Consider the following 22,700-nt stretch of genomic DNA (forward strand, 5'->3'; position numbering starts at 1 on the left):
AGGCTGTGGTGTTGACAGGAGTGAGGGCAAGCTCGTCCCTGTCCCCATGGAGCTCCCCAGACCTCTGGAGCAGGAGCAGGAGCTTATCCTGCCTTCATTTGCATGTCTGGGTAATTAACAACTCATAAAAGTATCTAACCCATTAGTTAAAACCCAGCCCCAGCTTTTGACTGTACCCTCCTGCCGCAGCACTGGCCACACGCTGACTCTATGCTGCCTCATTTGTCCTCAATTTATAAGCAGCGGAACCTATAAATAGAAACCCTTTTGCTAAGTTCCCCAGGAGGCATCAGCAGGTTTTCCAGCCTGTATGTGTTTTCTTCTTTCTTTTTTTAAACACCAACATGGTAGGCTTGTTTTTCCTGCCCGCTGCTCCTCCAGTCCTCACTTCTAACTCAGTCTGTGGGCATTCCAGCTGGCTCAGTCGCCCGCCCGCAGGACCTGTCCAGGTTGGGTTCTGAGGGAGGCCCCACTCACCTGTAGATCCTGTACCTGGTGGTAAACCCCTGGCGGTACCGTTCCACGAAGTCAGTGTACTCCTGAGCACGGTGGAAGGGGCCCCGGTCCGTGAGCAGCCAGTCCAGGGGTGGCTGGCCAGCTGAGGACGCATGCTGTTCGGGGACTACAGCAGCAGCCGTGGCCGAGACAGCCAACACCCAACCAGGGAGGCCCAGCACCAGCAGAGTTGCCCATGGGGCCGCCGCCGGCCGGAGCCCTCTAAACCGAGTGCTGCTCTGCCACCTCATGCTTCTCCCAGGCAGTTGGTGTCTTCATTCTCTCGCCACACTCTCCCCCTCTGAGCCTCTCCTCCAGGGCCCCTGGAACCAGAAAAGTACACACAGAGATGTCAGGTGAACATCCTGGTCTCACCAATGGGCCTGTGTCATCAAATATCAGTGGGCAGGACACATCCTAGCAAGAGCCCACCCAGAAGTTGGGGCCAAATGTAAACATCTCTCTATATAAAAGCTTAAGTGACCAGATGACCGGCCAACCAGCTGACTGGCCAGAGTCTCAGCATCTGTGCAGGATGCTCAAATCAGTCCCTGGTCATAGGATAGAGGGACAGAAGCATGAGTGCCTGGACCTCCAGAGTCACTCCTCCACTCCAGCTCGGAGATATTGGTCATTTACATGTGTGGGGTGATTCTGAGAAGTTGCCCCAGTTAACACACAGTAAGAGAGGTTTATCAGCATTATTATTATTATTATAACTAGAGGCCCAGTGCACAGATTCATGCACCAGCAGGGGGCCCTCCGCCAGGCCTGTAGGGATCGGTCTGAAACTGGCTCTTTGACATTCCCCAAGGGGTCCTGGATTGTGAGAGGGTGGTTCTCGGGTGACACACTCTGGAATTAGGCTCCCTCCTCTCTGGTTCCAGTGCTTCACCCAAGAACTGCAGCTGCCAAGTCACTGCAGCTCAGCAGCTCCTGCGTTGAGCGTCTGCCCCCTAGTGGTCGGTGTGCATCATAGCTACTGGCCGGTCGGCTGGTTGGCCGGTTGGCCAGTCACTTAGGCTTTTATATAGGGAGAGGTTTACATTTCACTGGAACTCAGAGGAATTAAGCTAGGAAGATGCAGAGGTAGGATATGAACCTAGGTCTGGCTCCATGTTCAACCCTTGTCAAAGCATGCTGTGCTGTCTAAGGAGCTAGAGCAGGCAGCAAGGCAGACCCAGGCATAAGGGACTGGGTGAGAGAAGAATAATGAGGCCATGCCTGCTCCTACTGGATCTTAAAAGATATTATAAAATTCCAGTAATTAAAATAGGTGATACTGGCCCACAAATTGAATGGGCAGATCAATGATATAGAACAAATGGCTCAAAAATAGAGCTCATTATACATGAGAACTTAATATATATTTAAAAAAGCATTACAGACTAATTGGGTAAGGGATGGAATATTTTATCCATCATATTGGAAAATTAGTTCTAGATGGATTAAAAAGTTAAATATAAACAGTAAAATCATAGAAGGGAGAAAATTCCCCAAATGTTTTATAATAAGCATTCATTCCTTTTAGATCATGGGGGAAAGTGTTATAAATGAAAAGGAGGAATCAGCCTTACTCATGGGTTGTAGCATATTTAATAGGATACAATCTGATGAGGACACCCAGAATATTTCTCATTTAATCATTCGCACATTCATTTATTGAGAAGCATCCATTGAGGGCGCTGTGCTAAACATTAACAGTACAGAAGCAGGTGCTCATGCCATTATCTGAAACTCTACCAGTAGTAATTACTTCCTCTTATAAAACATTGTTTCTAAAGGCATGTTGCTGGAGGGGAGAGAAGGATGCTCACTTTGGAGGCTGGGCCACTTGACACAGCTGTCAGGTGGATGTGCATGAATGGGTGGGAAGTTACAATTCTAAAATGGCCACAAGTTTCCCACGTCCATCAGTGCATGCCCTTCCCCTTGAGTGTGGACAGGACCTGTGAATAAGATGAGTCACCACTCCCATAATCAGGTCACTAATCAGTTGACCATCAAATGGAAAGTATCCTGGGTGGGCCTGACCTAATCAGGCAAACCTTTAGCCATAGGTGACGTTTCAGAGACAAGCTCCTGCTGGCCTGGAAGAAAGCAAACAGCCATGCTGTGAATGGCCTATGAGGGCCATGCGGCAAGGGGTTTTAGGTGGCTTCTAGGAGCTGAGAGCAATTCCCAGTCAATAGCTAGTAAGAAAATTAGAAAGTTGGTCATATGGCCACAAGAAAGTCAGCTCTGTCAACAGCCACATGAACCCTGATCCCCAGATGAGAACTGTTTCCTTTATTTCAGTCTGGTGAGCATAGTAAATTTGTTTTTATTGTTTTATGCCTTTAAGTTTGTGGTGATTTGTTAGACAGCAATAGAAAAACAATACAGACTTAGCAAAAGACAATGGTACCCCTCCCCAATTCTGCACAAGGCCTGGCCTGGTGAGAGTTCTTTATGTTCCCCGAAGACTGACTATTCTTCTCAGCATGAGAAAAAGTGAGTGTGGCAGTTTCTGGAGCAGAGTGACGCCCCTAAATCTGATCACATCCACGCCTTCCCTGTCTGGATTATGGATCCCTCTAGATCAGCAGCCACATCTTCGTTTTGTAATTCCAACACTCAAGGGCCCTAAAAAAAAATTGTGAAGAATCAATTGCATGCAATGAGCCAGTGACACTGTGTGGCCTCGGTCCAGCCACTGAACCTCTTGGTGCCCTGTGCTATAATCTGGGGATTGGTAGCTGTCACCTCCCCTTCGAGTCAAGGGTTTTGTAAGGACAGGTGACAGCGTGTGGGAAAAAGAGAGCCCTATTGAGTCCACACGTGCTTCTTGTCATTCTTTGTTTGTAATTATGCCTTCTCGGAGCTCACATTGTGCTAAACCTGACTGGGTGTAGCAGTATCGGCTTTAGAATCAAATGCTTGTGATTGCGGGGCGAGTCTGCTGAGCGCAGCAACAACGCCCAAATCCAGAGCCAACCGCACATCTGAAAAGCCAGGCCTTGGATCATGTGGTTTCTGCTCCATAGGTTTCCTCATGGTCTCAAAACATTTTCACTAAATAAAAATATTTTTAAGAAAGCGAGGTTTTAAACTAGTTTCAAAACTCTTTTTTAAAAAAAGTCTTATAATTTGTTGATTTGCCTTAATTTAAAAAAGACAAAATAATTGCTGCATTGACAGTTATGTAAAAATTAGGCTCCTCCAGGGAATAGCTTTTGGCCATTCCCTGTACATACTCCACAAATAATATGACTAGAAATGTTTTTATTAGTGATCTCTGAAGAAATTTTTAACCGTCTACATTCTCATGACTTCTGGTGACATCACTAATATTCAGCAGGTTAAATAATTAGCACCTTCCCCGTGTCCTTTGTCCTAATGCTGACTATGTGAGTAACCCCCCTCATTATAGGCCCATAGATTAAAATGATGGTGAGGCTAGCTCTTCGATTAAAAAAAGTATAAATTTTCTTGTGAAAGCCCAATAATTTCATTTACTCTGACCATATTTAAGACAGAGTTTTACACGGACCCAAACAATAAATTCGCTTTGGACTAAAGGTGCAAGTGAAGTAAGTCCTGGCTTTTGCTTTGTGAGTACATTAGCTCAGATCTGTCCATGAATTAAACGCATTATAGTTTTGTCAGTAGAGAAAATCAGGTGCAAATGAAATCACACGAGAAGGAGCCCGTGCAGTCTTCCAAACGGGAGAGCTTATGAGACTCCTGTCTCCACCACTTGGAGGTGATCCCGGCTGTGGCCTTCTGGGGACTCTTGTGTCCTCCTGTTCATCTCAAACTCCATTTATCTTTGGTGTGTCAAGACAGCCAGTTAGAATGTGGGCATCCACGGCTTGTGTACTAAATCCCAACAAGTGAGAGAAACTTCCCCCTTGGAAAATTACTGCAGAGCAGGGGTTACATGTTAGAGGAGTTAAGGATATGGCTAACCTATTGTTAGAGGCCAGAGGAAGAGGAGAAACAGGTGTGAAATCAGTATTGTAATTAACAGAATGGTTAATCTTGCTAATAATTATCATTGGTAAACACCAGAATAAATCATTTAATATTTGTGTGGAACTTCCTGCTTAAGAAGCATGGATAATAAAATCACACTCAGTCTTCACCTCCTAGATTGTCTGCTCCCCCTTTCACAGATGGGAATACTGAGGCTAGGATTACCAGATCATGTATTTCAGTGGCAGATCCAGGTCTACACACTCCAGATCCTATCCTATTTGCTCCTCACTGCACCACTGGCATGATTTATAGCTATAAAACCTTGCGGGCTTTGCCACTTACAAGTTGGTGCCTGTGGGAGTAAGTCTCTCCCCTCTGGGAGTCTCCCTTTGGTCATCAGCAAACTGATTTAAGAGGTAAGATGAGCCCTCTGGTCTTGCCCAGTGCTCAAATTCCATTATTCCAGGCAAATGCAAGGTCACAAATAGAAGGGGAGAGGCATTAAGATTTTGTTTTTAGGAGGAAGCTCTGTGTTTCAGAAAGGGAGTGAAGCATAAGAGAAGGCAGGGATAAAGCAGAAATCCCTGCCTGATGGAGCAGTGACATTTAATAAAGTGATTAGGCAGTGACATTAAATAAGTTCTCAAGCCATTTGAGTGGTTAATTGGCCAACTCTATTGAGGAGGTGTTTTCCTGAATACATCTGAGGGTATCAGTGGGGAAAACTCGCAGAAAGTGTTTTGTTCTGATCAGCTGCCACATTTTGATGCAAAACCTCTTGTTTTGAGCAGAAAAAGAGGGTGGACAGGAGAAATGGCAGAACGTTCTGGGGTGGGGACTCCTACAGGGCAGGGGTGGACGTGGGTGCTATTAGATCAATGACTTTTATTCTCCCCTCCTGTTAGGGTGATCTGCCACCCTCAACAGAGACAAAGTATGGTGCTTTTACTCCAATAATAGGTCAGAGAGCTGCAGCAGGGCCACGATTCCCCTACTGAACCCAGGCAGAGGTTACACCCAGACCGCTACTGTCCTCTCCAGGCTCTGTGATAATGACCTTCAGTTTCACCTCCAGATCTGGCGTGGAACTGGCAAGCGATATTTCATGCATTTCCCCACCGCTGGTCAGGACATGACTTAAAATAGGTGAGACACATGGATATCTTCCCTGTATAGAATCAGGTTACCCACATTAATGATTATTCAAGCAAAGATAAGAGCTAATCATAATTTCTATTTACTAAATATTCTTTCATTCATCAGAGACCATTAAGAGGAGAGGCTGCGAAAGGAGAGGGACTTGCTGGCGCCACTCCCCAAGGAATGAAACTTTAATATTCACAGTCTAAGGTCTACACTTGGTTCTCCTCTTCCTTGCTCACCTGTGTCCATCTGTCAGTCAGTTACTAAGTAGTTTGTGTGCATGAGGACTGTACTAGGGGATGCAGTAAATCTGATGATCAAGGTGGTCCCAGCACTTGCCCTCATGAAACAGGATTTGAGGATCATGTGATGAGCTTAAGAGTGATGATATATGTTCGTTCTCTCTCTCTCTCTCTCTCTCTCTCTCTCTCTCTCTCTCTCTCACACACACACACACACACACACACACAGAGCGTTAGTGACATTAGACCTAGTAGGCACCATCCCCTCAGAGCCCCACATTTACAGGTTTCTGCTGTGTGATAACCAGCCCTTCACACGTGAAGAACAGATTCATGTGTCAGTCGCAGGGGTTCATACTTGCCAGCAGGGTGTCCTGGGCACTGTTCTTGGAGAGACAAACTACCCATCAGGCTTGCCCAGAGGCTTGCGTGATAAATTCCAGGTCATGGGGTGCAGACCAGGGAGGCCCCTCTGCCCCAGAGCTTCCCCTGAAGCCATAGGGGTCTCCCATATAGAGAATGAAGGCACTGCCCATCAAATAGAACCTCTAAATGAAAAATGCACATTTCAGAGTCTTTGGAACCTCACCTCCATGCAGATGAACCATTCTCAAACCATGACACATTTCCATGGTACTCCTTTTTTAGAAACCCCAGCAGCGCTTGGGGCCCTGATAACAAACCTGCCTTCCTCTGCCTGGCACTGAGATCCCTCCATCCCATCAGCTGCTCCACAGTGGAGGGGTCATGAGCATGGGCCACCAAGCCAGAATGTCTGGCTTCCACTTGGCTCCACCTCTATTGCCTCAGCTTCCTCATCATCTTCAGAGCTACCATCATCATCATCGCCAATTATGTTTAGATATCGGTTACTCCGTGCAGACATGGTCTAAGCCCTTTCCATTCATTGGCTCATTTAATTCTCATGAAACCTCCATGAAGTTGATATTGTGAAATTCCCATTTCACAGAGAAAACTCAAGAACAGATAAGTCAATAATGTCCTCCCAAGGAAGCCATAGTACACCCTAACTGACCTCTAAACCTAAGACTCACAGGCTTTACTCTGACGAGGGAGCCATAGTCACAGGAAGTTACCTAAACCCCTCCAGGTGACTTGTGTTTAAAAAAGTGCTATGGATTGATAGGAAGTTCAGAATCTTAAAATACAAAAGTAGGAGTCACCTAAAATCATGTTCCTGGCTTGGAGAAGGCCATCTAAGTGTCTGATTTGGGGAAGCTCTGTGGATCCTGTTTAGATGGCCCATCAGCATGCCCTTATGAAAAGGCAGTTACCTTTCACAGTACTAAGGGCCACAAGGTCAAGAATGTTCCCCCAACCTGGGCCCTGGTGGATAACCCACAATTGCTGGTTCCCTGTGTGCCCCTGAGTTACAGTGCTTTTTCCTCAGACCCCAAACTGAACAGAGCCTTTGCCCAAGTTCCCCATCCTCCTCCTTAGGGCCCAGTCTCAGAGGGTCCATCTAAGGTGTAAACACACACCCTTGCTGGCCCCTGCATCTGCTCGCAGCTCCACACTTTCTATTGTAGGGAGGCGGACCACTTAGATTTGCCTGCCCCTTTACCTGGTACTTAATTGCACTACCACCTCTTTCTTCGTGTATTCTGGCCAACAAGTCTGTCCTCCCTGAACCAAGATTACCTGAATTATGCCAATTTGCCCCTGCCTCAGGGTATGCCCAGCCACGCTCAAGCTGGCTTAGTGAGTCACTCCACACCTCTGGCAGACAGCTGGTTCCATCCTCCAGAGAGAAACCCTTCTCTGTCCCTGTCTCCTTCCCACCAGCCTGGCTTTCGCTTGTTAAGCCCAGCTCGCTCCCCAGCAGAGTGAGCCTCTGTATACACACAGGATGGTAAGTGTTTCTCTCAGGCCCGAGAAGCCAAACTAAACCTAACCCAATCACATAGAAATCGTTCATGGCTCTGCAGGCTGCAGAAGGGAGGTGAGGCTGACAAGCCAACTCTCCCTTTGACCCGCAGCCTACAGTTCTATTCCTACTCTTGGCCTTTTGCCAGGCCTGTCACCAAACCTGAACTTTTAGCCCTAGCTCTGCCCCATTTGGGCCTTGGCGTGGAGCAGAATGTAAAATGATAATGCCCTGAGCTGTGCCAAACAGCACGCAGCTCCTGAGATGTTACAGATGCAGCTGTGACCAGCAAACACATTGTTTCCGGGATTGTGTTTGTAAATATATGAGTTGCCTGACAGCTTGTGGAATTAAATATAGATGCTACATCACAAACCCTAGCTAAAATAAACTATATGCTGCTCGATGAATGTCAATAAGTACACTGAGAAAGAATCATTACCCCTTTCTGTAGTGCAGTCCAAAATACCCATCCCTGAGTGGTTTTTTTTTTTTTAAGTTGTTGGGGTTTTTTTGTTTTTGTGTTTTATGAAAGTGACTCCTCCCACCCCACAAGCTTTTGTCTGGCACTGCTGGACAGCTGGGGGGAGGGTGGTGTGAGGACACAAGATGGGTGCAATCAGTAAGGTTGCTGCATTGGGTATGATGTGTATAGTGTGTGGAAAGCCAGCTTGGAGGTTGCCAGGGAGATGAGGGAGTCATAGTCAGCCTTTGGGGATTGCTGGCCTTATGGCAGCATTTCTCAGTGTATGGTCTGAGGCCCACGCGGGGGGGGGGGGGGGGGGGGGCAAAGGGGGGTGTTTGGAAAGACCTTTGGATGGAGTGCAAACTTACCTGTCACTCAGTCTTCTCAGCAGTTTCTGAGCCACATGACTCTCCTTTCCTTACACTCGTTTCTACAGGCTGCTTGTACGTTAGCAACTGCTGAGATTAGTAAGGCAGGGGACGTGGAGGTGGTCTTCCCACACTGCAGTCAGCACCTGGAAAAGCTTCCTGAGCACTCTCACTGGGTCTTAAGGGAAGAAGGCTTGTTGCCATGGAATCCTGGGTGTTGATGCTAAGCCTGAACTGCTCTGTCCAGGTCACCGAAGCCTGCACTCTGGGAAGTGGTACAAAATGAAGACCCTGTGAATTCAGCGCAACCGCAGTGCTGTGTTAAGGTTTTACTTACGTTGATCATTAGGAATTTATGCAATTGTTATGTTTCTGCCAATTTTATTTATTTGTTTGTTTGTGGTATTCCTCTCTAGTTCTTTAACACCAAGTCTTTCCTCCACTAAGAAGTGGAATATAGACTTAGATAGACTGAAGATTGGGCACATTGAGTGGTCCTTATGCAAAAATATTTAAGAGCCTCTAGAACCAGAATAATTCTTAAAAACTTTTAATTCATCGTTGCTGGGTAGTTCAGTTGGTTGAAGCATTGCCCCAATGCGCCAGGTTTCAGGTTCCATGCCTGGTCAGGACAAATGCAGGAATTAGCCAATGAATTTATGAATGAGTGGAACGACAAACCTCTTTCTCTCTCTCTCTCTCTCTCTCTTCTTCACTCTCAAATCAGTCACTAAATAAAAATCTTAATTCAGACTTCATTCTGGCTTACACTTACTAACTACCTAAACTACTTATGACACATTAAACCATTTATTAGATGTGGTAAGAAGTTCCCCACTTCCTTTTAGGACATGTAATTGAAAGGGCGAGGACTACGCCCTCCACCTTGCCCCAGGGTAAGGGCTACGCCCTCCACCTTGCCCCAGGGTAAGGGCTATGCCCTCCATCTTAACTTGGCCATGTGCTCAGCAAGCTTCTTCCCGGAAGATAGTCAAGGGAAGTGCACGCCATCACTATGACCACATCCTGTGTAATGAGACACCGACTCGCGCCTGGCCAATCGGCAGGGCCCACAGTCCTTTCTCCTCCCCTTACCCCAAACCCCTATAAAACCTCTCTCCACACAGAGTTTTCTCTCTCTCGGCCACTGGAGCTTACCGTTGCATCGGTGAGTGTGGCAGGGGAGCCAAACCTAGGTTTGAAATGAATGACTCTTTGCTTTTGCATCGGACTCGCTGGCTCCCTGTGGGTTCTTGGGAATCATGAAATCTGGGCACAACAGTAATAAATAACTACTCATTCAGTTATCTAATGTTTATTGGACAAAAAAGAGTTCATTTAGCTAAAATATAAAATGCATGGACGGGACAGTGGGAGAAAATACTAGAAGGTAAAGCTTAGATTTCTTTGAACATGCAAACCCTTGTTAGAATTCAGGCCTCATTAGCCGAAGCCACGTTAAGAAGACTCTGCTGACCAGGATCTGCCCTCACAACTCAGTGAAAACAGAGGCTCCAATCAGCAATTTCCAAACCAAAACTGAGATGAAATTATTTTCAGCCTAATTTTATATTGTATCATTGATTTTCAGTCCAAATCTTTGGAAAAGTAGTATAAAGTAACTCTATTAAGAATTTTAAAAATTAAATCAAACATTCCATTTCTCAAACAGGGAAACAGAGAATGTAGACAGAGGCAACCATTTACTCCAGTGGGTCTCAACTGGTGTGTGTGTGTGTGTGTGTGTGTGTGCGCCAGAGAGAGAGAGAGAGAGAGAGGGAGAGAGAGGGAGAGAGAGGGAGAGAGAGGGAGAGAGAGGGAGAGAGAGAGAAAGCGAGAGAGAGAGAGAGAGAGAGAGAGAGAGAGAGAGAGAGAGAGAGATTGATTTTGCCCCAGGTGTGAAGAGACCCACGTCCTGTGTGGTTCAGGGTTTGGGCTCTGGAGAAAAGGCCACAAGCAAATGACAGAGATGAGACAAGAAATAATAATTTGGAAATTGGGGAGCCAGGCGGGAGCCCAAAGCAAAAAGGTGGACTCCGCTTGGGCTCAGGCCTTGCCATCCTTTTATTCAATTTGGGATACACCTATAGGCCTTTGGCAGTCAATTTCCAGTACTAGACAGACTATCTTATCAGTAAGGATTTGCATGACTATCAGGTGGGGAAGTTGCTTCAGCTACCATTGTCTCTACTAAACGACTAAACAGTGGGTGCATAGCTCTGACCTTTGCCAGGGTTCAAGGGTCACCAGCATTCTGGGCTCCTTGTCCACACCTCTCTGCTAGTGAAGACAATAGGCGGCTTCCCACACCAGGACACCTTTGCCAATTTCTAGAGAAATTTTTTATTGTAACGAGTTGGAGAGGGGTGCTCTTACTAGTGTTAAGGCCCAGCAGTTGTTGAACATTCTACAGTGCACAGGACAGCTCCTCACAACAAATCATTCTCTGCCCCTAAATCTCAGCAGTACTGAGGTTGAGAAGCTCTGACTTATGCCAACAAATTCTAATGAGCCCTGACTCATACAATGTCTGTGAATAATGGATGGTCAACTTTTTAGGAAAGGTTTTCATGCATATCTAGTTTGCTAACATATGTCATAGTGTCAAAGACCAGAATTACTCATTTCCACAGTCTCTTCATCTAAGACTCCTGTTTCATGCTGAATTGGACCTTGATAACAATGACAACAAAACAGTAAAACGTCCTATTTACTGAGTACTTATTTTCTACTGGGCACTTCCTTTCAACAAGATAGGTATTATTAATCCATGAGCAATTATTATAAAGACAATGAAATTCTAAGAGAATTAAGAAGTTTGTACAACTAACTAACTTCCTTCCTTCCTTCTTTCCTCCCTCCCTCCCTCCCTTCTTCCTTCCCTCCTTCCCTCACTCCCTTCCTTCCTTCCTTCTATCATCATTTGGCCAAAAAGCTAATAGGCAGTCCTGTTTGTGTGGGGTGGGGTGGCAGGGTGGCATTCTAGTAAAGGTCTATATATATATGAAGTAGGTGGTTGAATGGGCAACAGCCCAGTGGACTCGGGAAATTGGTTACACACAGGGGGGTCTAGCCAATAAGTAAATATATTGAAACTAATAGGAGCTAAGGTTCTTGTGAAAGAGGAGAGCTATAAATTTAGGAAGGACAAAAGCAAGAATAAACCATGCAGTGTGGCTTTGAGACTCAAGACATGACAACTGCCTGCAATGCACAATTCTGGGTTGGATCTTCTGTTCTAACAGACATGATTAGGTCAGTGGCAAAACTTGAAAGGGGTCTCTGGGTAAAGGGCATATGGGATTTACTTGTACTCTTGTATAAATTTCTAGTAGATTAAAGTTATTACACTGTGCAAAAGGAAAAAGAAAATCATACATGGTTACACAGCTCTTGCAGCCATCATTGAAACCCTATTGTTCTAACTCCGACACCTATGCTATTTACCAATCCATGATTCTAAAATATATGTGTTGCCCTGGCTGGGTGGCTTAGTTGGTTGGAGTGTCATTGCATGCACAAAAACGGTTGCAGGTTCGATTCTTGGTCCAGGGTGCATATGGGGGCCAACTGTTCGATGTTTCTCACATTGATGTTTCTCTCTCTCTCTAAAATCAATTAAAAAACATATCTACTGATTCAGCCAACTAATAATAATACAATAAAATATATTTGCCTATTGGTATACCTGTGGGGTATCTAAGATATGGTTTTAAGACAGACACTCATTGTTTACATCTTAGAAGCCATAACTGGAGACTTGCTATATGTGGCTTCATCCAGTGTAGTTCAATAAAAATATAATGCAAACTACATAGATATTTTAAATTTACTAGCACCAACATTAAAAAGGTAAAATGAAATAGATGCAATCAATTTTAACAACATATTTAATCTAAGGAATCTAAAATATTGTCGTTTGAACATGTAATTCATATAAAATTTATTACCAAAATATTTTATATTTTTTTCACCGAGTCTGAAAAAAAATGGGGGAATTTTACACTTACAGCACATCTCAATGTATACGTTAATTTTTCATCAGAAATATTTTATTCTGTATTGAGATTTGAAGTAATTTACAGTTGAAAAAATAAATTCACATACTCAAATTATTCCAAGCATACTTCAAGTTTTTCTAATAATGGAATTGAGTATAAGTTTTAAATTTTAAATTAATTAAAATTAAATAAAAATTTAAAACTTAAGTTTCTTAGTTGCATGAGCCACATATTAAGTGCTCAATAGCCACATGTGTCTAGTGGCTACAATATTGGACAACACAGGATGATTCATCTGCTCCTATGTATTCCTGTGCATGCATATTGCTTACCCCATCTCCATATATAGAGATGTGCTATAACTTTATTAGAAGCAGTATACTCTTTTCTAAAATTTAATTTTAGTTGACATACAATATTATATTAGTCTCAGGTGCACAACATAGTAATTAAATATATTTATATAGCTTGTGAAGTGATCATCCTGATAATTCCAGTACCCATCTGATTCTATACATAGTTATTATAATATTATTGACTATATTCCCTATGTTCCCTTACCTCCCTGTGACTATTTTCATAACCGCTGATTTGTACTTCTGAATCCCTTCACTTTTTCACCTGTACTCCAAATCCCCTCCCATCGGATAAGCATCAGTTTGTTCTCTGTGAATTTGTTTCTCTTTTGTTTATTGATATTTTTCTTTAGATTCCACATATAAGTGAAATCATATGGTATTTGTCTTTCTCTTTCTGACTTATTTCACTTAGCATAGTACCTTCTAGAGTAGACCATCCATGTTGTTGCAAATAGCATGATTTCATTATTTTTATGCTGAGTAAGATTGCATCGTACACACACACACACACACACACACACACCATATCTTCTTTATTCATTTGTCTATTGATAGACACTGAAGTTGCTTCCTTATCTTAGCTATTGTAAATAATGCTACAATGAACATAGGGTGCATATTAATGTTTTGGATTTCTTCGGATGAATACCCTGAAGTGGAGTTGCTAGGTATATGGTAATTCTGTTTTCTACAGTGGCTGCACCAATTTACAACCCTCCAACAATGCATGAGGGTTCCCTTTTCTCCACATCTTTGCCAACACTTATTGTTTGTTGATTTATTGATGATAGCCATTCTGACAGGTGTGGGGTGATCTCTCATTGTAATTTTAATTTGCATCTCCCTGATGATTAGTGATGTTGAGCATCTTTTCATGTTTGTTGGCCATCTGTATGTCCATTTTGGAGAAATGTCTAGAAGGTCCTTTACCCATTTTTAAATCAGATTGGTTTTGTGTGTGGGGAGGGGGGTGGGTGGGTGTTAGGTTGTATGAGTTTCTTATATATTTTGGATATTAACCCTTTATCAGATGTATCATTGGCGAATATCTTCTCCCATTCAGTAGGTTGTCTTTTCATTTTGTTGGTGTTTTTCACCTACAACTACTAGGTTAACCTCCCTTATCTCATGGCTAGAACTTAGTGAGTAAATATGGAAAGTACATAGCAGGATGGTACCACAAGAGAAAATCCTTTACAACTGAAAAGTCGTATGCAAATGTTAATTGTTCAGATTATTTCTCTTATTAGAGGCCAGAAGCAGTGGACAGAAGACACTGTCATTGAAAAGACTTTGAACAAATCAATGGGTGTACCAGTTAGACTTCTCTGTAATGATAATACAGGGATGCACTACCCTCTTCCAACCACCCCTTGCGCACTTATGCTGCAGAATGGATCTGAAATTGTCTGCTCCATACTGTACTCTCCTGAGAGAAAAGTGTTTTAGGTGAATTTATCTTGATAACTTGCCAAGTACTGCAATTATAGATGCATTTTATTTTCTTTGTTATGATTTTATGTTCCAATCTTTTTTATAAAACAGTGCATTATTTTTGTAATCAGGAAAAAAAAACTTAGGAGTACTCTTCTGTCTCCATTTTTCTCATCATCTAGATGACTGAGAGAGGCCTATCTTAGCTGTTTTTACTAAAGAGCTTCAGTCACCCATTCGAACAGCTGGTCAGACAACCCTCTCATTTCCAACCATCTCACACTTGGTTGCTCCACTTGTGTGAGGCAGAGCCGGGGCTTAGTTGAAACAAACAGAAACAATTCCTCATACTCATTCACAGACATGGCTATCGCCATCTCCACCATCCCTGATATCCTGCCCGCTCTGCGGCCTGTGCTTGCTCAGTCCTTGGCCAGGCAGCCAGTGGGCACATCCTGGACCTGGCAGTGGTGATTCAGCAGGATGGGGCTTTCTGTCTCACCCCACTCATCCTCATCCCCTGCCCTAATGAGGTGCCCAGAGGCTGAAACTGCTCTCCTGGCATCGCCGCTGGCGTGGAGGTGCCTGGAGAGCAGTTATCTGTACGTTTTCTGGGTTGTCATCCTTTGAACTTTCAATTAAAGTTGCCCTCAGTTCTTATGTGTTTATTTGTTTGTTCCCACCCTGACTTAGAACCCTCCCCTCTCTTCTAGGACTGCTGTATACTATGATTCAGATGGTCTTTGCACAACACCAAGGACACCATTCACACTGTAGTCTAAGTGAACGGCATCCTGAGTTGTTGAGCAGAAAACAACCTGTGTGGTCACACCTGGGGCCCTGCCACATCCTACATTTCCCTTAACCTCCAGAACGACAGTTAAGCCTCCCTCTTGGTGGGGCAGCATAGTTACAAAGGGGTAGGGAGCAGGTGCGAGAAAAGGTCGAAAAGGCAAAGAAAATACTAAAGATAAAATTGGTTTGACCATGTAGGACATCTCTGTGCACCATCAACTCACCCTATGAGATGGCTTGTCAGGGTTAAAACATTTGAGACTATGACATAAATATAGAGTGTCATGGACGAGGGTCCAGAGAGTAATACACCTGCTTGTAGATTCTGTTTGTACCTGGGAGCTATTTCTCTGAAGGGCCATTACTAGTAGTTAGGAGTTCATAACTCTCACCACACCAGGACAAAAGGAATGGTAAGTGCACTTCTTAAAATGCTTATTTTCCCGTTTTTATTTGAGAGACACAAAACTGCTTCTCCACACTTTTCTTGAACCTGCTCACATACAGCCCACCCCCCATTCTACAAACATCATTAAGCTTGTCTTCTGCAAAACCCACAGCAATGTTCTAATCTCCAAACCAGAGGGACTTTTCAGTGCCTGCGGCTAATACTTATTGAGTAATAACTGGGTACCAGGCGTTGTTCTCACTGCTTTACATACACTGTCGCATTTGATCCGCAGGACAATAAATAGCTTTGCATTCCACTGTTACTTTCTTTTTATGGAGAGGAAATTAGGAGCTAAAGAGATTAAGTAATTTCTCAAGGTGCCAGCGTTTTATGGCCAGGGTGGGTTGTCTGGATCCAGAGCCCAGGTTGTAACACTGGGTCCTGCCCACCGCAGCCCACTCCTCCCTCATTACCCTGACTTTCCTACAGCTTTTGGCACTGCTGGCCTCTCCACCTGACTTCTCTCTCCCTTTGCTTCTGTGTTTCTGTCTTTTCTTGCCTCCTCCTCTAAATAGCTTCCCCAACCCTTCAGTATGCCCTGTTCTAACTCTCAGCTCTAGGCACCATCCTTTTAGGGAGTGGAGAAAGGGAACCCACCTGAGAAGAACTATAAATAATACAGATGGACAAAAACCCCAGGAAGTCCAGCCAGCATGGCTCAGTGCTTGAGCCTCAACCTATGAACCAGGAGGTCACAGTTCGATTCCCGGTTAGGGTGCATGCCTGGGTTGTCAGCTCGATCCCCAGTGTGAGGCGTGCAGGAGGTCCTGCTAGCAGTCAATGATTCTCTCATCATTGATGTTTCTATCTCTCCCTCTCCCTTCCTCTCTGAAATCAATAAAAATATATTTTTAAATAACACAAAACAAATACAAAACAAAAACCCCAGAAGAGGCTGCCACACCAGCAACTGTCCTCTGGAAGTCTAGAATGGTAGGAAGATAGGCCCTTGGTTCAGAGAGGAAGAACCAGAATCCAGAGTGTGGTTACAAGGCTGATACACCAGTTAATGGACAGTTGGGGTTAGAATCAAGGCCGGCCTTTGCCACGCAGCCCAGAGGCCTTCATGGTACCCCACTCCTCTGACAAACCTATGGTTCCCAAACAGACCCAAAGGAGCCGGTTATCCAGGCAGGACTTCCACAAGACCTCCCTGAAATACCCAGATTCTGAGGCTACTTTTATGTTCCCCAGCCCCACTCTTCCCCTTCCCAGCCTCTTTCTACCCTGCATTTCTCCTCTCCCTTTGTCTTCAGCACTGAGTGTTTACAGTCTGTCTCCTGTCTCCCTGCTCACCTGTAATCTTGTTTTTTTCAAGCTGTTAGCCACTGGGCTCCAGGTAAACATCTTTCTTCTTCTATAGGATTGTTTTCAGCAGGATGCAAAGGCCATTAGTAAATCAATAACCCTTTATGAAGAAAGGGGCGGGGGGATGGGACCTGGAGTTTTTAATTCAGATCTAGCAACTCCTCGCCACGCCACCGTTAGCAGGCATGTTCTAAAATTAGGCCCTTGGAAAGCATGCCGCTGCTACTGCTGGAACTTTATAGCTTCCTGCCCATAAATAGGAGCAGCTTGCTATGAGAGGGATCATTAGCTGAACTCTCCCTCTCCTGTGGTTGTGATGTCTTGCTTTAACTCTGACACCATATGTATTAGCTATTGCATTGGGCTCTTGGCTTCTTTTATTCTTGCCTCCTCTCTCTTCCCTCCATGCCACTTTTCCCTGATCTCTGCTTCTGCTCTTTTTCTTCTTTTGAGGAAGCTTTGAATTTCCATCTATCGATGTGTTTCTAACACTGCAAATACTTCTGCAAGTGCATAAAGTCTCATTTGTTGATGTAGCTACTTTGAGCATCTGTAAACACAGATCTTCCTGCTATATTTACAAAGATGATTCTCTGTGTCAGCACCTGCCCAGTACCCATTGTGTTTCTTCCCTTCTATCTTTCTGTCTCACTCCTGTCCCACTCCAACTGTCCCCATGCAGAAAACAAAGACACAGTTCTGAGACAAGCCTGTGAATGGGACAAGAGCAGTGATGGCATAACCATTCCCAAGGCCAATGCCATTATTTCCAAAACAGCGCATATATAACATTGAGTGTATACAACCTGAGTGCTTTAACTGGGTGTCCTAAAACTTCCTCAAATCAGCATACCCCAAACAGCCCCATGATTTTACTTGGTTTCCTTTCAGAGTGAAGGGCAAAACAACCCATCTATTCTTGTGGTTCACAGTCCTCAGTGGATATTGGAATTATCTGGAAAGCCTTATTGTAAATACCAGTGCCTGGACCCCCAATGGTTCTGGTTTAAAAGTTCTGGGGTCAGGCTCTGGAGTCAGTATTTTTTTTAAATATATTTTATTGACTTCAGAGAGGAAGAGAGAGGGAGAGATAGAAACATCAATGATGAGAGAGAATCATTGATCAGCAGCCTCGTGCACACCCCCCAGTGGGGATCGAGCCCACAACCTGGCATGTGCCCCAATGGGGAGTTGAACCTTGACTTCCTGGTTCAAAAGGTTGGTGCCCAACCTCAGCCATGGTGGCTGGGCTGGAGTATTTTTTAAACCACTCCACAATGAATGTTAACGAGAGTGTAAAATTCCACAGATCTACTTACTCGATAGGAACCTGGTTGCAGTTGTTGACATCTTCCTCTTCCTTGCTCTTTGTGTGACCCATCACTAAGTACCATCAATTTTACCTCTAAAATGTTGCTCCAAAATAACAACCATAAGTCTTTGTCCTTACTGCAATGACCCTAATCTAAAAGGTCACCTCTCATCTGGGCTTTCGATGCATTCTGCATGACACATCAGATCAGGACCTGGCATCTCTTCTTCCCCCTTGAGGAGGACACACTCTAAAGTGTGTTTGTGTATTTACCAGTGCATATTTTTTTCAGGATTAGGGAAGATGTCAGATATGAGCACAGAGAGAAGAAAATAAAAATATATTTTTTGACTCTCAGAAATTTCCTATTTGCCAATTTTGAAGGACTACGGATTCCTAGAGTTTCAGAATCTATAGGTCTGGGGAGGGGACTGAGAATTTGCATTTCTATTAAGGTCCTGCTGTTGGAGGCACCTTATTTGGAAAGTAATATTAGCACCTAACTCATAAGTTTGTCATTGGAATGGCAAGATGAGTTACAGGGTAAAGTATTCTGAGTAGTGACTGGATATGCTAATTGTCCAATGAATGTTAGCTGTCAATATTATTCCCTGCCCAGCAAAACTGTACATGTTTGTCATCACTCATCTTAAATTTCACCTTTGCTGAAAGCTTTTGTGAGACTTCCTGGCAGAATTTGTAGTCTTACGCCTATAGCCTCCTTACCCCATTATAGAACTTACCATGTGGAACCGAATCTGCTTACACCTTACACGAATGCTCATGCCTTTCCATGTACTGACTGCTTAAGGATGGTAACTTTGCATTAAATCTCATTGATTTCCCAGAATATGCCTGACCCAGAATGGCTGCCCAATGAATATATTTTGATTGGAGAAATTAATACCCAGAGTGTCATTTTCCTGTGAGTTGCAGGGTTGGCGGAACTAAATAAGTGCTGTTGTCTGGCTATCATTTAGATTTTCACCTAAATTCCAACATAGGAGATTTCCTCTTTGGACAGTGGAATCACATTTTGATGATGATCACTGGCAGAATTATCTTTTCCACCAAGACATATCAGTACAGTGTCTCTGGGTGTAGAACCTGGGCACAGGTAAGTTTCAAAGTTCATCAGGTTATTCTAATGTAGAGCTAGGGTTGTGAACAACTGGTTTAGAGACATGCAACCTCTTAAAATGGGCAAACCATTCAACATTATCAAGCTTCTCCTTCCACCCATGAATTTGCTTCTCTTACCTCAATATAAATTGCCAGCTTGGAGCAGTTTTGAAAAAGGCTAAATAGAGAAATTAGCAATTGTAGTGCACTTTACAGTTTTCAAAGCACTTTCATACTCAGTGTGTCATCAAAATCTTAAAATAACCCAGTGAGGAAGGTATCATTATTCTTTACAAATGCAACAGCCTAGGGAGGGGGTTACACACCAAACCCTTTTAAAAGAAGCAACAAATCAGCAAAATGCCATCTGCCAGGTTCTTGCGCTTTGGGCCTAACTCTTATCGACAATGCTACCTACAGGCCATCTTTGCTGTTCATCTAGGACAGGGGTGGGCAAACTTTTTGACTCGAGGGCCACAATGGGTTCTTAAACTGGACCGGAGGGCCGGAACAAAAGCATGGATGGAGTGTTTGTGTGAACTAATATAAATTCAAAGTAAACATCATTACATAAAAGGGTACGGTCTTTTTTTTTTTTTTAGTTTTATTCATTTCAAACGGGCCGGATCCGGCCCGTGGGCCGTAGTTTGCCCACGGCTGATCTAGGACTTGGATTCCAGATATTTTCTTCACTTAGCCACCTGGTCCACACTGGTCAATGATTTCTGCATCCTCCTTGGCCTCCTGGATGGCTTGGCTCTTTGCCAGCTGCTTTTCAGGGATTTTCCTCACCCACTTGCAGGCACTGGTGTTGGTTTCACTTCCTTCTGCCCACAGGCGGCATCCCCCAATTTTCCCAGTTAAGGACTCTTCAGTTCAGAGGACTTAAATGACTTGCCTAGAGGCATAGAGTCAGTGAGTGGCAGGACTGAGACTCGAACCCAGATTGTAGTAAGAAACAGCTCAGGAAGACTCAGTGCTTTGAGTTGGGCGTGGGCACAGAGGAGTAAGGATGCTGTAAGGAGGCAGGGCTTTCCCTTTACAAGGCTGCCTAGGGTCACTTTGGAATTTGTGGGCATAAGATTGGATTATAAAGTAATAACAATGGGTTGATAATTATGCTAAATTTAAACATCCAAAGAGAGTATTTTGCTCATCAACAAAGTACTTTAGGTACACTGTTTTATTCCAGGGATGTGGCAATGACCCAGAAATATTTTTGGAAGTGCCTCCCAAATCTGAAGCACATTCTTGTAAAATATAATTAATGGTGGCAAATATTTGTCCTGTGAGGGAATAATTTATGTTTAGATTAAAAACTCACTTAGGCCCTTGCCGGAGTGGCTCAGTTGGTTGGACGTTGTCCTGGGCACCAAGCAGTTGCTGGTTCAATTCCCGGTCAGGGCACATGCCCGGGTTCTGGGCTTAATCCCTGATGGAGGGCATGCAGGAGGCAGCCGATCAATGTGTTGCTCTCTCATCAATGTTTCTCTCTCCCTTCCTCTCTCTCTAAAAATCAATTAAAAATCTTTTAAAAACCTCACTTAGACCCAAATATAATGAGTAAGAAAGAAGAGAGAGGAGTAGGATTCGTTCAGGAAAACCCGGGGCTGTAAGTGCCTCGTGGAGAGTGAGCATCTAAATTTCTTGTATACCTGCAGGCTCTGATATCTTGCTAGACCTATGACAAGAGGTTTTTGGTGAAACAATGAGCAAATGAATGAATGAGTTGAAAATATTTTGGTATGGGGCCCAGATGGTACTATTTTTAAAAGAATACCCCCAAATGCTCTAATTATTGGAGTATCATTGAAGGGAGTGTTGAACCTCTCAAGGAGACTAAGGGTTAGTTGAGGGCCTGTTCTCATTGAATCATACAGGTCTTGATGTCTTTGCTGCACATCCACACGTGCACGTGCACACACACACACATACACACACACAGCCTCATCACTTCATAGTCCTACTTTTTCTATCCACATGCAAATATGTGCGAGACATCCTATATGTATTGAAAGAGAGTTAAATCTTCTTAGTCATGGTAGCTGTTCAGGAGACAGGGAAAAATGAAGGCTTATAAAAATCAAAAGGGGATAGAAGGAGATTTGATACACTAAATGGTTAGGTACAAGGTTTGCCTGCAAATTGAGAATGTATCTTCTCCCTCTTTCTGATCCAAGGCAAATGAGCATTTCTCATCTTCTCCACAATCCTATCCATTTAAACCTCAGGTGTCCTGGGAAGGTGGAGTCCAGGGTGTAGCACAGCATCCTCAGTCTGGACCTGGATTCTCAGAAACATTCAATTGGGGGAAAGAATCCCCTGATCTAGCCTCTTTGAATTGTGGATGACAGAACCATGGCAAAGTGGAATACTCTGCTTATGGAAAGATGCAGGACTAGGATCATATTATAGAGACGGGCTTTTAGAGTGTTGAGATGAATAGAAAATTTTATTTCCTACAAGTCACTTTAAAAATGTTATTAGGAAAAGGAGAGTACGAAAGAACAAAACAAACCCTCCCATGGCTCTCCTATTGAATTCTGATAGAAGATAAAGAACAGCAGTATTTTTGTTTCTGCATGGTACAAACAATAAGATGTACAGCTAAACATATCATAAACATAATTAGCAGCAGCTTCTAATGTCAGTCCCTCTCTAGTCCTATCACTAGCATTTCTATTGCAACAGTGGCATGTAAAAATATCCAGGGCCATGGGCCAGGAAGAATGAGGTGTGGATTCAAGTTGCAGCTTTTGCCAATAACTAGCTCTGTGACCTTGAACAAGCTACCCCCCTGAGCTTTAGTTGCCTCATGAAAAAGATGAGGTGATCGGAGTAGACAACAGCTGGGGCTCCTTCCGGCACTGGCAGGCTAATAGTTTTTAAACACAGTTTCACCATATGATGGGAAAGATGAGCATAGAACAATACTATTCTGTGAATACCCCAGCAGTGTCTGCTGAAAAGACCACACCTTTGTCCAGGGTACATGTTGGACACGGCACCGTGCTAGATGTTAAATTCTACCTGAGGGATGCTTTCATGGCATGACTCAAGTTCAAGAAAGGACACACTTTTATTTCCTCCCCACGCAAAGAGAGACAAATAAATAAAGATTTTGCTAAATTTCCCAACAAGGGGGAAACTAAGAATCTCATGCAATTATATAGCTCCTGAAGGTTCTTTTAATTGAATTACCACAGGCGCCTGTTGGGCATTCCTGGCCACGTCCCCTATAATTCCAGTAGTATTACCCCTGAGGATCCTATAAATGCCATTAACATAAAGCAGCTATTTGCTTTCAGTAAGATAACAGAGATGATTTTGTCTAATTGTCTCTCTAATCCCTCCCC

The 22,700-nt window shown here is 43.8% G+C and overlaps 1 protein-coding gene across 1 annotated transcript in view; it reads right to left on the reverse strand.

Annotated features, from left to right (window-relative positions):
• The window catches only part of BRINP2 (BMP/retinoic acid inducible neural specific 2), an 88,332-nt gene that overhangs the window by 42,560 nt on the left and 23,072 nt on the right, over window positions 1-22,700 (reverse strand). Inside the window, exon 2 of the mRNA XM_036344808.1 lies at window positions 478-818. Coding sequence (XP_036200701.1) covers window positions 478-746 — 269 coding nt within the window. The 5' untranslated portion in view covers window positions 747-818. The remainder of the gene's footprint in view (window positions 1-477; window positions 819-22,700) is intronic.

The sequence above is a fragment of the Myotis myotis genome, unplaced genomic scaffold (genome assembly GCF_014108235.1).
Source record: "Myotis myotis isolate mMyoMyo1 unplaced genomic scaffold, mMyoMyo1.p scaffold_m19_p_18, whole genome shotgun sequence".
NCBI lineage: Eukaryota > Metazoa > Chordata > Mammalia > Chiroptera > Vespertilionidae > Myotis > Myotis myotis.